Consider the following 19,546-nt stretch of genomic DNA (forward strand, 5'->3'; position numbering starts at 1 on the left):
ACTGGCGGTGAGAGAGAGACTGCGGGTGAGAGAGAGACTGCGGGTGAGAGAGAGAGAGACTGGGGGTGAGAGAGAGAGAGACTGGGGGTGAGAGAGAGAGAGGGAGAGACTGGGGGTGAGAGAGAGAGAGACTGGGGGTGAGAGAGAGAGAGACTGGGGGTGAGAGAGAGAGAGAGAGAGACTGGGAGTGAAAGCGAGAGAGAGACTGGGGGTGAGAGAGAGAGAGAGAGACTGGGTGGGAGAGAGAGAGAGAGACTGGGGGTGAGAGAGAGAGAAAGCCTGGGGGTGAGAGAGAGAGAGAGAGAGACTGGGTGTGAGAGAGAGAGAGAGAGAGACTGAGGGTGAGAAAGAGAGAGAGAGACTGGGAGTCAGAGAGAGAGATAGACTGGGGGTGAGAGAGAGAGAGAGACTGGGTAGGAGAGAGAGAGAGACTGGGCGTGAGAGAGACTGGGCGTGAGAGAGAGAGAAAGCCTGGGGGTGAGAGAGAGAGAGAGACTGGGGGGGGGGGGGGTGGAGAGAGAGAGACTGAGGTGAGAGAGAGAGAGAGACTGGGGGGGGGGTGGAGAGAGAGAGACTGGGGTGAGAGAGAGAGAGACTGGGGGTGAGAGAGAGAGAGACTGGGGGTGAGAGAGAGAGAGACTGGGGGTGAGAGAGAGAGAGAGAGAGAGACTGCGGTGAGAGAGAGAGAGACTGCGGTGAGAGAGAGAGAGACTGGAAGTGAGAGAGAGAGAGAGAGACTGGGGGTGAGAGAGAGAGAGAGACTGCGGGTGAGAGAGAGAGAGAGAGACTGGGGGTGAGAGAGAGAGAGACTGGGGGTGAGAGAGAGAGAGACTGGGGGTGAGAGAGAGAGAGAGACTGGGGGTGAGAGAGAGAGAGACTGGGGGTGAGAGAGAGAGAGACTGGGGGTGAGAGAGAGAGAGACTGGGGGTGAGAGAGAGAGAGAGAGAGACTGGGGGTGAGAGAGAGAGAGACTGGGGGTAGAGAGAGAGAGAGAGACTGAGGGAGAGAGAGAGAGAGACTGAGGGTGAGAGAGAGAGAGACTGGGGGTGAGAGAGAGAGAGACTGGGGGTGAGAGAGAGAGAGACTGGGGGTGAGAGAGAGAGAGACTGGGGGTGAGAGAGAGAGAGAGACTGGGGGTGAGAGAGAGAGAGACTGGGGGTGAGAGAGAGAGAGACTGGGGGTGAGAGAGAGAGAGAGAGAGAGACTGCGGTGAGAGAGAGAGAGACTGGAAATGAGAGAGAGAGAGAGAGACTGGGGGTGAGAGAGAGAGAGAGAGACTGCGGGTGAGAGAGAGAGAGAGAGACTGGGGGTGAGAGAGAGAGAGACTGGGGGTGAGAGAGAGGGAGAGACTGGGGGTGAGAGAGAGAGAGACTGGGGGTGAGAGAGAGAGAGAGACTGGGGGTGAGAGAGAGACTGCGGGTGAGAGAGAGAGAGACTGGGGGTGAGAGAGAGAGAGACTGGGGGTGAGAGAGAGAGAGAGAGAGAGACTGGGGTGAGAGAGAGAGAGAGACTGGGGGTGAGAGAGAGAGAGACTGGGGGTGAGAGAGAGAGAGAGAGAGACTGGGAGTGAAAGCGAGAGAGAGACTGGGGGTGAGAGAGAGAGGGAGAGACTGGGGGTGAGAGAGAGAGAGAGACTGGGGGTGAGAGAGAGAGAGACTGGGGGTGAGAGAGAGAGAGAGAGAGACTGGGAGTGAAAGCGAGAGAGAGACTGGGGGTGAGAGAGAGAGAGAGAGACTGGGTGGGAGAGAGAGAGAGAGACTGGGGGTGAGAGAGAGAGAAAGCCTGGGGGTGAGAGAGAGAGAGAGAGAGACTGGGTGTGAGAGAGAGAGAGAGAGAGACTGAGGGTGAGAAAGAGAGAGAGAGAGACTGGGAGTGAGAGAGAGAGATAGACTGGGGGTGAGAGAGAGAGAGAGACTGGGTAGGAGAGAGAGAGAGACTGGGCGTGAGAGAGACTGGGCGTGAGAGAGAGAGAAAGCCTGGGGGTGAGAGAGAGAGAGAGACTGGGGGGGGGGGTGGAGAGAGAGAGACTGAGGTGAGAGAGAGAGAGAGACTGGGGGGGGGTGGAGAGAGAGAGACTGGGGTGAGAGAGAGAGAAAGCCTGGGGGTGAGAGAGCGAGAGAGAGACTGGGGGGGGAGGGGGTGGAGAGAGAGAGACTGAGGTGAGAGAGAGAGAGAGACTGGGGGGGGTGGAGAGAGAGAGACTGGGGTGAGAGAGAGAGAAAGCCTGGGGGTGAGAGAGCGAGAGAGAGACGGGGTGAGAGAGAGAGCGAGCCTTGGGTGAGAGAGAGAGTGACGGGGGTTAGAGAGAGAGGCTGGGGGGAGAGAGAGAGAGACTGGGGGAGAGAGAGAGTGACTGGGGGGAGAGAAAGAGTGACTGGGGGGAGAGAGAGAGAGAGAGACTGGGGTGAGAGAGAGAGAGAGAGAGCCTCGGGGGGAGAGAGAGAGGGAGACTGGGGGGAGAGAGAGAGAGAGAGAATGGGGGAGAGAGAGAGTGACTGGGGGGAGAGAGAGTGAGAGCGACTGGGGGGAGAGTGAGAGCGACTGGGGGGAGAGTGAGAGACTGGGGAGAGAATGAGAGAGACTGGGGGAGAGAGGCTGTGAGGAGAGAGAGAATTTGGGAGGAAAGAGGCTGGGGGTGGGGGAGACTGGCTGTGGCAAGAGAGAGAGACATGGGTCGGCGGGGGGGGGGGGCGCTGGTGGTGGGGGGAGGGGAGACCCACGGGTGGGGGGAAGACGGATCATGTTCCTCCACCCCCTATAAGTGACATCGTTGGAGTGGATGATATCCAGAAGTCACCACACTGTCAATATTCACTTCATACCAATAAACCTGGTATCAATCCATCAGCTATGGATGGGGGGGGGGGCAGGCGGAGGGGAAGGATGTACTTGTGCTGGAGTAAGGCACTTCAGCTGGGGGAGGGATGTACTTGGACTGGGGTAAGGCACTTCGGCTGGTCCTTGCTGTCTTCTGGGGAGCTCTGTCCTCTGTCGCTTCAGGAAGTCAAAATGGGTCGAGTTACAATTTGCAGTCAGTGGGCCCTTGGGATGGGCGGTTCCAGTGACACATTCCTGTGAAACTTCAGGGTGTGGCAAGGTGGATAAAGTGCCACATAAAATGTTACTGCACAAGATAAAAGTTCACGGGGTTGTGGGTAATATATTAGCATGGATAGAGGATTGGTAAACGAACAGAAAACACAGCATCGGGATAAATGGGTCATTTTCCGGTTGGTAAACAGTGACTAGTGGGGTGCCGCAGGGATCAGTGCTGGGTCCTCAACTATTTACAATCTATATTAATGACTTGAATGAAGGGACCGAGTGTAATGTAGACAAGTTTGCTGATGATACAAAGATGGGCGGGAAAGCAAGTTGTGAGGAGGACACAAAAAATCTGCAAAGGGATATAGACAGTCTAAGTGAGTGTGCAAACATTTGGCAGGTGGAGTATAATGTGGGAAAGTGTGAGGTTATCCACTTTGGCAGAAAAAAATTGAAAAGCAAATTATAATTTAAATGGAGAAAAATTGCAAAGTGCTGCAGTGCAGAGGGACCTGGGGGTCCTTGTGCATGAAACACAAAATGTTAGTATGCAGGTACAGCAAGTGATCAGGAAGGCAATGGAATGTTGGCCTTTATTGCAAGGGGGATAGAGTATAAAAGCAGAGAAGTCCTGCTACAACTCTACAGGGTATTGATGAGGCCACACCTGGAGTACTGCATACAGTTTTGGTCTCTGTATTTAAGGAAGGATATACTTACATTGGATGCTGTTCAGAAAAGGTCCACTAAGTTGATTCTGGAGATGAGGGGGTTTGACTTATGAAGACAGGTTGAGCAGGTTGGGCCTATACACATTGGAGTTCAGAAGAATGAGAGGTGATCTTATCGAAACAAATAAGATCATGAGGGGGCTTGACAAGGTGGATGCAGAGAGGATATTTCCACTCATAGGGGAAACTAAAACTAGGGGACATAGTCTCAGAATGAAGGGACACCCATTTAAATCTGAGATGAGGAGGAATTTCTTCTCTCAGAGGGTCATAAATCTATGAAATTCTCTGCCCCGGAGAGCTGTGGAGGCTGGGTCATTGAATATATTTAAGGCGGAGATAGACAGATTTTTGAATGACAAGGGAGTGAAGGGTTATGGGGAGCGGGCAGGCTGAGTCCATGATCAGATCAGCTATGATCTTATTGAATGGCGGACAGGCTCGAGGGGCTGTATGACCTACTCCTGCTCCTATTTCCTATGTTCTTACGTTATCCTCCAAAGGGATCAATCAGAAACAAAGGGTGGAGCATGTTGGCCATTTTTGCAGTCCAAATACGTCCAACAAACAATCTCTGAATACGTCTCTTCAAACAAAGACTGGTTTCTTCCTATGCATTTATCCTATGAACAGCGTACATAACTCTCCGGGGGAATTTTGTTGGGGATATTTATACATGTTTCAAGATTGTCACAGAATTTTATGCACACTTTGAGCCATAAGGACGTAATATTTTGCACCTCTGAAGATATAATTATGCAATTATATATGATATTGCTTAACCAACCTTGTGACAAAGATTTAGGGTTAATGATATAAAACTTAGGGCCTAAAGTTGAGGGCATAAAAAAATGTGATGGCCTAAGGCTACAGTCTTGTTAGCCGATGGGTTAATCCGGTCCTACTCAGAGATTGCAGCCACTGAAATGACTTAAAGAAACAAGACAGTGTGCAGCATAAAAATATACTTTTGATACAGAAGAATACTGATTAACATTAACACCCATTCTTGTCCCTGTTTCCGTGGGTTATTTTCATTCTAAAAATGGTTATTATTTTAAAATGATACTGACTGCATAAATATTGTATCCCAAAATGTTATTTGTTGAACAAAATCCATCTAATTTGCATCTGAATGAATCAATACTAAATGCCGCCACCATCTCCCTCGCGAGCCTGCTCCATAGATTGACTCGCTCACTGAAATATTGATACAGCAGATTAGTTTAGAATTTATTCCCCTTCAAGTACTCGACGCGTCCTCTGGTCCTGCTGTTCTGGACATGGTGAAACAGCTACTCATGTTCGACATTATCCAGTCCCTTCAGAATCATTAAAAGCAGCAATCATATCACCTAGCAACCATCTTCATTCCGGTGAGAACAGGTCCAATTTATGCAACCGCTCCTCATAACCCGATCCCTCCATCCGCTCAAACATTCTGGCTGCTCCCTTTCCACAGATACACTACCCACAGATACATTACCCACAGATACATTACCCACAGCTACACTACCCACAGATACACTACCCACAGATACATTACCCACAGATACACTACCCACAGATACATTACCCACAGATACACTGCCCACAGCTACACGACCCACAGATACACTACCCACAGATACACTGCCCACAGATACACTACCCACAGATACACTACCCACAGATATATTACCCACAGATACACTGCCCACAGATACATTACCCACAGATACACTACCCACAGATACACTACCCACAGATATATTACCCACAGATACACTACCCACAGATATATTACCCACAGATACACTACCCACAGATATATTACCCACAGATACACTACCCACAGATACACTACCCACAGATATATTACCCACAGATACACTACCCACAGATACACTACCCACAGATATATTACCCACAGATACACTGCCCACAGATACATTACCCACAGATACATTACCCACAGCTACACTACCCACAGATACACTACCCACAGATACACTACCCACAGATACACTACCCACAGATACACTGCCCACAGATGCACTACCCACAGATACACTATCCACAGATACACTACCCACAGATACATTACCCACAGATACACTACCCACAGCTACACTACCCACAGATACATTACCCACAGATACACTACCCATAGATACATTACCCACAGATACACTACCCACAGCTACACTACCCACAGATACATTACCCACAGATACATTACCCACAGATACACTACCCACAGATACATTACCCACAGATACATTACCCACAGATACACTACCCACAGATATACTACACACAGATACATTACCCACAGATACATTACCCACAGATACATTAGCCACAGATACACTACCCACAGATACATTAGCCACAGATACGCTACCCACAGATACATTACCCACAGATACACTACCCACAGATACACTACCACCAGATACATTACCCACAGATACACGAACCACAGATACACTACCCACAGATACACTACCCACAGATACATTACTCACAGATACACTACCCACAGATACATTACCCACAGATACACTGCCCACAGATACATTACCCACAGATACACTACCCACAGATACACTACCCACAGATACATTACCCACAGATACATTACCCACAGATACATTACCCACAGATACACTACCCACAGATACACTGCCCACAGATACACTACCCACAGATACACTACCCACAGATACATTACCCACAGATACATTACCCACAGATACACTACCCACAGAAACATTACCCACAGATACATTACCCACAGATACACTACCCACAGATACACTGCCCACAGATACACTACCCACAGATACACTACCCACAGATACATTACCCACAGATACACTACCCACAGATACATTACCCACAGATACACTACCCACAGATACATTACCCACAAATACATTACCCACAGATACACTACCCACAGATACATTACCCACAGATACACTACCCACAGATACATTACCCACAGATACACTACCCACAGATACACTACCCACAGATACATTACCCACAGATACATTACCCACAGATACATTACCCACAGATACACTACCCACAGATACATTACCCACAGCTACACTACCCACAGATACACTACCCACAGATACACTACCCACAGATACATTACCCACAGATACACTACCCACAGATACACTACGCACAGATACATTACCCACAGCTACACTACCCACAGATACACGACAACCAGATACACTGCCCACAGATACATTACCCACAGCTACACTACCCACAGATACACTACCCACAGATACACTACCCACAGATACATTACCCACAGATACACTACCCACAGATACACTACCCACAGAGACACTACCCACAGATACATTACCCACAGATACACTACCCACAGATACACTACCCACAGATACATTACCCACAGATACACTACCCACAGATACATTACCCACAGATACACTACCCACAGATACACAGACCACAGATACACTACCCACAGATACACTACCCACAGATACATTACCCACAGATACACTACCCACAGATACATTACCCACAGATACACTACCCACAGATACACTACCCACAGATACATTACCCACAGATACACTACCCACAGATACATTACCCACAGATACATTACCCACAGATACATTACCCACAGATACACTACCCACAGTTACACTGCCCACAGATACACTACCCACAGATACACTATCCGTAGATACATTACCCACAGATACACTACCCACAGATACACTACCCACAGATACATTACCCACAGATACACTATCCGTAGATACATTACCCACAGATACACTACCCACAGATACACTACCCACAGATACACTACCCACAGATACATTACCCACAGATACACTACCCACAGATACATTACCCACAGATACATTACCCACAGATACACTACCCACAGATACACTACCCACAGATACACTACCCACAGATACATTACCCACAGATACACTACCCACAGATACACTACCCACAGATACATTACCCACAGATACACTACCCACAGATACATTACCCACAGATACACTACCCACAGATACACTACCCACAGATATATTACCCACAGATACATTACCCACAGATACATTACCCACAGCTACACTACCCACAGATACATTACCCACAGATACACTACCCACAGATACATTACCCACAGATACATTACCCACAGATACACTACCCACAGATACATTACCCACAGATACATTACCCACAGATACACTACCCACAGATATACTACCCACAGATACACTACCCACAGATACACTGCCCACAGATACATTACCTACAGATACACTACCCACAGATACACTACCCACAGATACATTACCCACAGATCCATTACCCACAGATACACTACCCACAGATACACTACCCACAGATACATTATCCACAGATACATTACCCACAGATACATTACCCACAGAAACATTACCCACAGATACATTACCCACAGATACACTACCCACAGCTACACTACCCACAGATACATTACCCACAGATACATTACCCACAGATACATGAACCACAGATACATTACCCACAGATACACTACGCACAGATACATTACCCACAGCTACACTACCCACAGATACACTACCCACAGATACACTGCCCACAGATACATTACCCACAGCTACACTACCCACAGATACACTACCCACAGATACACTACCCACAGATACATTACCCACAGATACACTACCCACAGATACACTACCCACAGAGACACTACCCACAGATACATTACCCACAGATACACTACCCACAGATACACTACCCACAGCTACATTACCCACAGATACATTACCCACAGATACACTACCCACAGATACATTACCCACAGATACACTACCCACAGATACACTACGCACAGATACACTACCCACAGATACACTACCCACAGATACATTACCCACAGATACACTACCCACAGATACACTACCCACAGAGACACTACCCACAGATACACTACCCACAGATACACTACCCACAGAGACACTACCCACAGATACATTACCCACAGATACACTACCCACAGATACACTACCCACAGCTACATTACCCACAGATACATTACCCACAGATACACTACCCACAGATACATTACCCACAGATACACTACCCACAGATACACTACGCACAGATACACTGCCCACAGATACACTACCCACAGATACACTATCCGTAGATACATTACCCACAGATACACTACCCACAGATACACTACCCACAGATACACTACCCACAGATACACTACCCACAGATACACTACCCACAGATACATTACCCACAGATACACTACCCACAGATACATTACCCACAGATACACTACCCACAGATACACTACCCACAGATACACTACCCACAGATATATTACCCACAGATACATTACCCACAGATACATTACCCACAGCTACACTACCCACAGATACATTACCCACAGATACATTACCCACAGATACACTACCCACAGATTCATTACCCACAGATACACTACCCACAGATACACTACCCACAGATACATTACCCACAGATACATTACTCACAGATATACTACCCACAGATACACTACCCACAGATACACTGCCCACAGATACATTACCTACAGATACACTACCCACAGATACACTACCCACAGATACATTACCCACAGATCCATTACCCACAGATACACTACCCACAGATACACTACCCACAGATACATTACCCACAGATACATTACCCACAGATACATTACCCACAGATACACTACCCACAGATACATTACCCACAGATACATTACCCACAGATACATTACCCACAGAAACATTACCCACAGATACATTACCCACAGATACACTACCCACAGCTACACTACCCACAGATACATTACCCACAGATACATTACCCACAGATACACTACCCACAGATACATTACCCACAGATACACTACCCACAGATACATTACCCACAGACACATTACCCACAGATACACTACCCACAGATACATTACCCACAGATACACTACCCACAGATACACTACCCACAGATACACTACCCACAGATACATTACCTACAGATACACTACCCACAGATACACTACCGACAGATACACTACCCACAGATACATTACCCACAGATACATTACCTACAGATACACTACCCACAGATACACTACCCACAGATACATTACCCACAGATACATTACCCACAGCTACACTACCCACAGATACATTACCCACAGATACACTACCCACAGATACATTACCCACAGATACATTACCCACAGCTACACTACCCACAGATACATTACCCACAGATACATTACCCACAGATACATTACCTACAGATACACTACCCACAGATACACTACCCACAGATACACTATCCACAGATACATTACCCACAGATACATTACCCACAGATACACTACCCACAGATACATTACCCACAGATACATTACCCACAGATACATTACCTACAGATACACTACCCACAGATACACTACCCACAGATACATTACCCACAGATACATTACCTACAGATACACTACCCACAGATACACTACCCACAGATACACTACCCACAGATACACTACCCACAGCTACACTACCCACAGATACATTACCCACAGATACATTACCTACAGATACACTACCCACAGATACATTACCCACAGATACATTACCCACAGATACACTACCCACAGATACACTACCCACAGATACATTACCCACAGCTACACTACCCACAGATACACTACCCACAGATACACTACCCACAGATACACTACCCACAGATACACTGCCCACAGATACACTACCCACAGATACACCACCCACAGCTACACTACCCACAGATACACTACCCACAGATTCATTACCCACAGATACACTACCCACAGATACACTACCCACAGATACATTACCCACAGATACACTACCCACAGCTACACTACCCACAGATACACTACCCACAGATACACTACCCACAGATACATTGCCCACAGACACATTGCCCACAGATACACTACCCACAGATACATTACCCACAGATACACTACCCACAGATACACTACGCAGATACATTACCCACAGATACATTACCCACAGATACACTACCCACAGATACACTACCCACAGACACACTACCCACAGATACACTACCCACAGATACATTACCCACAGATAGACTACCTACAGATACACTACCCACAGATACATTACCCACAGATACACTACCCACAGATACATTACCCACAGATACACTACATACAGATACACTACCCACAGATACATTACCCACAGATACACTAACCACAGATACATTACCCACAGATACACTACCCACAGATACATTACCCACAGATACATTACCCACAGATACACTACCCACAGATACACTACCCACAGATACACTACCCACAGATACATTACCCACAGATACATTACCCACAGATACACTACCCACAGTTACACTGCCCACAGATACACTACCCACAGATACACTATCCGTAGATACATTACCCACAGATACACTACCCACAGATACACTACCCACAGATACATTACCCACAGATACACTATCCGTAGATACATTACCCACAGATACATTACCCACAGATACATTACCCACAGATACACTACCCACAGATACACTACCCACAGATACACTACCCACAGATACATTACCCACAGATACATTACCCACAGATACACTACCCACAGATACATTACCCACAGATACACTACCCACAGATACACTACCCACAGATACACTACCCACAGATATATTACCCACAGATACATTACCCACAGATACATTACCCACAGCTACACTACCCACAGATACATTACCCACAGATACATTACCCACAGATACACTACCCACAGATTCATTACCCACAGATACACTACCCACAGATACATTACCCACAGATACATTACTCACAGATATACTACCCACAGATACACTACCCACAGATACACTGCCCACAGATACATTACCTACAGATACACTACCCACAGATACACTACCCACAGATACATTACCCACAGATCCATTACCCACAGATACACTACCCACAGATACACTACCCACAGATACATTACCCACAGATACATTACCCACAGATACATTACCCACAGATACACTACCCACAGATACATTACCCACAGATACATTACCCACAGATACATTACCCACAGAAACATTACCCACAGATACACTACCCACAGCTACACTACCCACAGATACATTACCCACAGATACATTACCCACAGATACACTACCCACAGATACATTACCCACAGATACACTACCCACAGATACATTACCCACAGATACATTACCCACAGATACACTACCCACAGATACATTACCCACAGATACACTACCCACAGATACACTACCCACAGATACACTACCCACAGATACACTACCCACAGATACACTACCGACAGATACACTACCCACAGATACATTACCCACAGATACATTACCTACAGATACACTACCCACAGATACACTACCCACAGATACATTACCCACAGATACATTACCCACAGCTACACTACCCACAGATACATTACCCACAGATACACTACCCACAGATACATTACCCACAGATACATTACCCACAGCTACACTACCCACAGATACATTACCCACAGATACATTACCCACAGATACACTACCCACAGATACACTACCCACAGATACACTACCCACAGATACATTACCCACAGATACATTACCCACAGATACACTACCCACAGATACATTACCCACAGATACATTACCCACAGATACATTACCTACAGATACACTACCCACAGATACACTACCCACAGATACATTACCCACAGATACATTACCTACAGATACACTACCCACAGATACACTACCCACAGATACACTACCCACAGATACACTACCCACAGCTACACTACCCACAGATACATTACCCACAGATACATTACCTACAGATACACTACCCACAGATACATTACCCACAGATACATTACCCACAGATACACTACCCACAGATACACTACCCACAGATACATTACCCACAGCTACACTACCCACAGATACACTACCCACAGATACACTGCCCACAGATACACTGCCCACAGATACACTACCCACAGATACACCACCCACAGCTACACTACCCACAGATACACTACCCACAGATTCATTACCCACAGATACACTACCCACAGATACACTACCCACAGATACATTACCCACAGATACACTACCCACAGCTACACTACCCACAGATACACTACCCACAGATACACTACCCACAGATACATTGCCCACAGATACATTGCCCACAGATACACTACCCACAGATACATTACCCACAGATACACTACCCACAGATACACTACGCAGATACATTACCCACAGATACATTACCCACAGATACACTACCCACAGATACACTACCCACAGACACACTACCCACAGATACACTACCCACAGATACATTACCCACAGATAGACTACCTACAGATACACTACCCACAGATACATTACCCACAGATACACTACCCACAGATACATTACCCACAGATACACTACATACAGATACACTACCCACAGATACATTACCCACAGATACACTAACCACAGATACATTACCCACAGATACACTACCCACAGATACATTACCCACAGATACATTACCCACAGATACACTACCCACAGATACACTACCCACAGATACATTACCCACAGATACATTAGCCACAGATACACTACCCACAGATACATTACCCACAGCTACACTACCCACAGATACATTAGCCACAGATACACTACCCACAGATACATTACCCACAGATACACTACGCGCAGATACACTACCCACAGATACATTACCCACAGATACACTACCCACAGATACATTACCCACAGATACATTACCCACAGATACACTACGCGCAGATACACTGCCCACAGATACATTACCCACAGATACACTACCCACAGATACATTACCCACAGATACACTACCCACAGATACATTACCCACAGATACATTAGCCACAGATACATTAGCCACAGATACACTACGCGCAGATACACTACCCACAGATACATTACCCACAGATACACTACGCGCAGATACACTACCCACAGATACATTACCCACAGATACACTACCCACAGATACACTACCCACAGATACATTATCCACAGATACACTACCCAATATACACTACCATAGATACATTACCCACAGATTCATTACCCACAGATACACTTCACACGATACACTACCCACAGATACACTAGCCACAGATACACTACCCACAGATACACTCCCCACAATTACACTACTCACAGATACACTACCCACAGATATCTTACCCACAGATACACTACCCACTGATGCACTCCCCATAGATACACTACCCACAGATACACTACCCACAGATACATTACCTACAGATACACTACCCACAGATACACTAGCCACAGATACACTAGCCACAGATACACTCCCCACAGATACACTCCCCACAGATACACTCCCCACAATTACACTACTCACAGATACACTACCCACAGATATCTTACCCACAGATACACTACCCACAGATACACTACCCACAGATACACTACCCACGGATACATTACCCACAGATACACTACCCACAGATACATTACCCACAGATACACTACCCACAGATACACTACCCACAGATACATTACCCACAGATACACTACCCACAGATACATTACCCACAGATACATTACCCACAGATACATTATCCACAGATACACTACCCACAGATACATTACCCACAGATACACTACCCACAGATACACTACCCACAGATACATTATCCACAGATACACTACCCACAGATACATTACCCACAGATACACTACCCACAGATACACTACCCACAGATACACTACCCACAGATACATGAACCACAGATACATTACCCACAGATACATGAACCACAGATACACTACCCACAGATACATTACCCACAGATACACTACCCACAGATACATGAACCACAGATACACTACCCACAGATACACTACCCACAGATACATGACCCACAGATACATTACCCACAGATACATTACCCACAGATACACTACCCACAGATACACTACCCACAGATACATGAACCACAGATACATGAACCACAGATACATTACCCACAGATACACTACCCACAGATACATGACCCACAGATACACGACCCACAGATACATTACCCACAGATACATAAACCACAGATACACTACCCACAGATACATTACCCACAGATACATGACCCACAGCTACACTACCCACAGATACACTACCCACAAATACATTACCCACAGATACATTACCCACAGCTACACTACCCACAGATACACTACCCACAGATACACTACCCACAGATACAATATCCACAGATACATTACCCACAGCTACACTACCCACAGATACACTACCCACAGATACACTACCCACAGATACAATATCCACAGATACATTACCCATAGATACACTACCCACAGATACACTACCCACAGCTACACTACCCACAGATACACTAACCACAGATACATGACCCGCAGATACACGACCCACTGCTCCACCACCAACACCTACAGTATCCTGCTTGTAACGCAGAGACCAGAACGGGACTTAATGTTCTAATTGAGGCCTAACTCTTGATCTCGATAGCATTAGCCTTACCTCAAAGCCTACATTTATAAAACCTCAGGTCCCATATGTAATTTTTTTTTACAGCTGAAACAATTTCCCTCTTTTCTAATCCAAGTCTGAAATCAAACCTTCTTCTAAATTCGAAAGTGAATTTGAAGTTTGAGTTCTTTCCACGTCCTCAGTTCTACTTTGCCCTTTCACTGGTTGCCAAATTGGGGAAATATCCAATGTTCCTGGATACTTGCCCTTCCTCAAATAAAGGATGATCAGGCACGTAAGGGGCTGTGAGAAATGAGACATATCACAGAGTGACACAGGCATGAGAAATGTCGGCAATTTGACATTGAAATTATAGCACAGAAACAAGCCATTGGACCCAACAGGTCAATGTCGGTGTTTCTGCTCCACACGAGCCTTCTCCCACTTTACTTCAGCTCACCCTATCAATATATCTTTCTGTCCCTTTCTCCCGCATGTAATTATCCAGCTTCCCCTTAAGTGCATGTGTGAAATTCGCCTCAACCATTCCACTGTGGTCGCGAGTTCCACATTCTCACTACTCTGAGTAAAGTGATTTCTCCTGAATTCCCTTTTGGATTCATTAGTGCCTAACTTATATTTATGGCTCTGAATTTTAGGCTCCCCACTGTCCCAGATGCTGTGTGGGTTGGGACTTTCCGCCCCAGCACTCCCGGTGCGTGCTGGGAAATTCTGACGACTGGGATTTCCCAGCCTGCACCGGGAGCTCCGAAGGTCAACAATTCTGGCCTTGTTCTCATGATGTGAGAGTGAGGGTGTTGACAACCCTCCAGGATTGGCCTGGAGTGTCCAGTAAATTGAGGATTAACCTCCAGGATACTGCTGCGAGCAGAATCCAGGGAGAAAAATCATAAGAGGCATTCTTTCCTCATTTTCTTTGGACTCTTGTGTTTAATAGTTATGAAAATATTGGAGTTGGTCAAGGATTGGCTGTGGGCACTCGAGGATGGATGTGTCGGGCGACCAATGGCGGTAAGAACATAAGAAATAGGAGCAGGAGTAGGCCATTTGGCCCCTCGAGCCTGCTCCGTCATTCAATAAGATCATGGCTGATCTTCGACCTCAACTCCACTTCCGTGCCCGCTCTCCATAACCCTCGACTCACCAATGTACAAAAATCTGTCTATCTCCACCTTAAATATATTCAATGACCCAGTCTCCACAGCTCTCTGGGGCAGAGAATTCCAAAGATTCACGACCTTCTGAGAGAAGAAATTCCTTTTCATTTCCGTTTTAAATGGGACCCCTTATTCTGAAACTATGCCCCCTAGTTCCAGATTCCCCAATGAGGGGAAGCATCCTCTCTGCATCTACCTTGTCAAGCCCCTTCAGAATCTTTTACGTTTCAATCAGATCACCTCTCATTCTACTAAACTCCAGTGAGTATAGGCTCAACCTGCTCAACCTCTCCTCATAAGACAAGCCCATCGTCTCAGAAAAGGGGCATTGGGGGGGTGGGGCAGTGGGGGACGGGGCAGTGGGAGGCGGGTCCGTGCGGAGTGGGGGGTGGGGCAGTGGGAGGTGGGGCAGTGGGGGGTGGGGGAGTGGGGCAGTGGGTGGGTGGGGCAGTGTGAGGTGGGGCAGTGGGGGGTGGGGCAGTAGGGGGCGGGGCAGTGGGGGTGGGGCAGTGGGGGTTGGGGCAGTGGGGGGGTGGGGAAATGGGGGGCGGGGCAGTGGGAGGTGGGGCAGTGGGGGTGGGACAGTGGGTGGGTGGGGCAGTGGGAGGCGGGGCAGTGGGGGGCGGGATAGTGGGGGGTGGGGCAGTGGGAGGCGGGGCAGCGGGACGTGGGGCAGTGGGGGGGTGGGGCAGTAAGGGGTGGGGCAGTGGGAGGTGGTGCAGTGGGGGGTGGGGCAGTAAGGGGTGGGGCAGTGGGAGGTGTGGCAGTGGGGGGTGGGGCAGTGGGGGGTGGGGCAGTGGGGGGGGCGGAGCAATGGGGGGTGGGGCAGTGGGGGGTGGGGCAGTGGGGGTGGGGCAGTGAGTGAGTGGGGCAGTGGGAGGAGGGGCAGTGGGGGGTGGGGAAATGGGGTGCGGGGCAGTGGGAGGTGGGGCAGTGGGGGTGGGACAGTGGGTGGGTGGGGCAGTGGGAGGCGGGGCAGTGGGGGGCGGGACAGTGGGGGGTGGGGCAGTGGGAGGCGGGGCAGCGGGACGTGGGGCAGTGGGGGGGTGCGGCAGTGGGTGAGTGGGGCAGTGGGAGGAGGGGCAGTGGGGGTGGGACAGTGGGTGGGTGGGGCAGTGGGAGGCGGGGCAGTGGGGGGCGGGGCAGTGGGGGGGGGCAGTGGGGGGGTGGGGCAGTGGGAGGCGGGGCAGCGGGACGTGGGGCAGTGGGGGGTGGGGCAGTAAGGGGTGGGGCAGTGGGAGGTGGTGCAGTGGGGGGTGGGGCAGTGGGAGGTGGGGCAGTGGGGGGTGGGGCAGTGGGGGGGCGGAGCAATGGGGGGTGGGGCAGTGGGAGGTGGGGCAGTGGGGGGGTGGGGCAGTAAGGGGTGGGGCAGTGGGGGTGGAGCAATGGGGGGTGGGGCAGTGGGAGGCGTGGCAGTGAGGGGTGGGGCACCAAGGGGTGGGACAATGGGGGGTGGAGGTGGGGGTGGGGCAGTAGTGGGCGGGGCAGTGGGAGGAGGGGCATTGCGGGGTGGGGCAGTGGTGGGTGTGGCAGTGAGGGGTGGGGCACCAAGGGGTGGGACATCAGTTAATGAATCCCCCAAGAATACGTCCAACCAGAGTTGGGACCGCAGTGAGTGCGTCTCCCCAAATCCCCACTGAATTTAACTTTAGCGGCTAGGCTTCAGAGCGTTGACTAAGCAGCACAACTAACCTCCGCGCCTCTCTCCATCAAACAGGTGCGGGCCGCCATCGCGCGGGGGGACATGGTGTCGGCGGAGATCGCCTCTCGCGAAGCCCGGAACTTCTCCTTCATCAGCCTGGCCGTGGGGATCGCTTCGATGGTCCTGTGCGCCATCCTGACAGTGGTGGTCGTCATAGCGGCCCAGCACCACGACGACGAGTGGGATCCTTAACTCGTCGCCGACAGCTCCGTGGCGGCTCCGCGGGCCCGAGGGCCTTCTCGACACTTCAGGTGTTACCACGCAGGAACTCTTCGACAAAGCATCCCAGTCCCACCTCTCCGCTCCCCGCTCCTCCCCATCCCACCCTCAGTCTCCGGATCTGCCCCCTCCTGGTTTGCAGACATTACCCGAGACCACTGACGCGGTGAACAGTTAATCCGTTTTGCCAAAATAATAGCCTTGTATTTACCTCCGTTGGTTCTTGGCTTTGCTAAAGGGACTGAGAATGTTTTGTCCATTTGATTAAATGTGTTTTGTTTAAATACAGACAGACGCTGTTGGCACAAGACGATTGGCTCGGGCCCTGACCTGCTGGTGAGGGGGGTGGGTAGAAGTGAGGACAAGGGGCGCGGTGGTGGGAGGGGAGCGGGTATGGGGGGGGCAAATGATTGTGTACTTGGAGTTTGCCAGCTTTTGGCAAGTGCGGAATCAGGCAAGAGGGACAGGTGGGACTGGGCAAGGGGCTGGCATTGTAGCTTTTGCGTCTACTTTGGTGGATAAAAGTTCATTCAACCTTAATCAATGACTCGCACAGCATGAAGAGATAGAAAAATAAGTGAGCCAATTCATTCAAATTTACCGAGGCTGTGAGGAAAATATTCTGTTGTGATGAGAGGATTGACACCACGGTCAGAGACTCCCCAGACCCTGAGAAGGAACTTGCATTAACATAGCGCCGCCCATGACCCCAGGATATCCCAAAGGGCTTTACAGCCCTTGAAGTATTGTTGAAGTGTTTTTCACTATCCTAATGTAGGAAATGGAAACTCTAACTGAGAAAAGCTTTCTTTAAAAATATACAGCTGGAAATTTCTCGGCTATCTTGCAGACTCGAGGGTATCTTTCCCCCATGGAACTCCTGCTCAAGTTAGTTAGTTAAGTTGCCCTATCTCTCAGTGAACTACATAAGAACATTAGAACATTAAGAAATAGGAGCAGGAGTAGGCCATTTGGC

General features: G+C 48.7%; 1 protein-coding gene across 1 annotated transcript in view; it reads left to right on the plus strand.

The window, feature by feature from the left end:
- prrt1 (proline-rich transmembrane protein 1) overlaps positions 1-18,823 on the plus strand; it is a 240,311-nt gene extending 221,488 nt beyond the window's left edge. Inside the window, exon 4 of the mRNA XM_070862168.1 lies at positions 18,367-18,823. Within this exon, the coding sequence (XP_070718269.1) occupies positions 18,367-18,543 (177 nt within the window). The 3' untranslated portion in view covers positions 18,544-18,823. The remainder of the gene's footprint in view (positions 1-18,366) is intronic.
- The last annotated feature ends 723 nt before the right edge of the window (positions 18,824-19,546 follow it).

The sequence above is a fragment of the Pristiophorus japonicus genome, chromosome 19, assembly GCF_044704955.1.
Source record: "Pristiophorus japonicus isolate sPriJap1 chromosome 19, sPriJap1.hap1, whole genome shotgun sequence".
In the NCBI taxonomy this organism is placed as follows: domain Eukaryota; kingdom Metazoa; phylum Chordata; class Chondrichthyes; family Pristiophoridae; genus Pristiophorus; species Pristiophorus japonicus.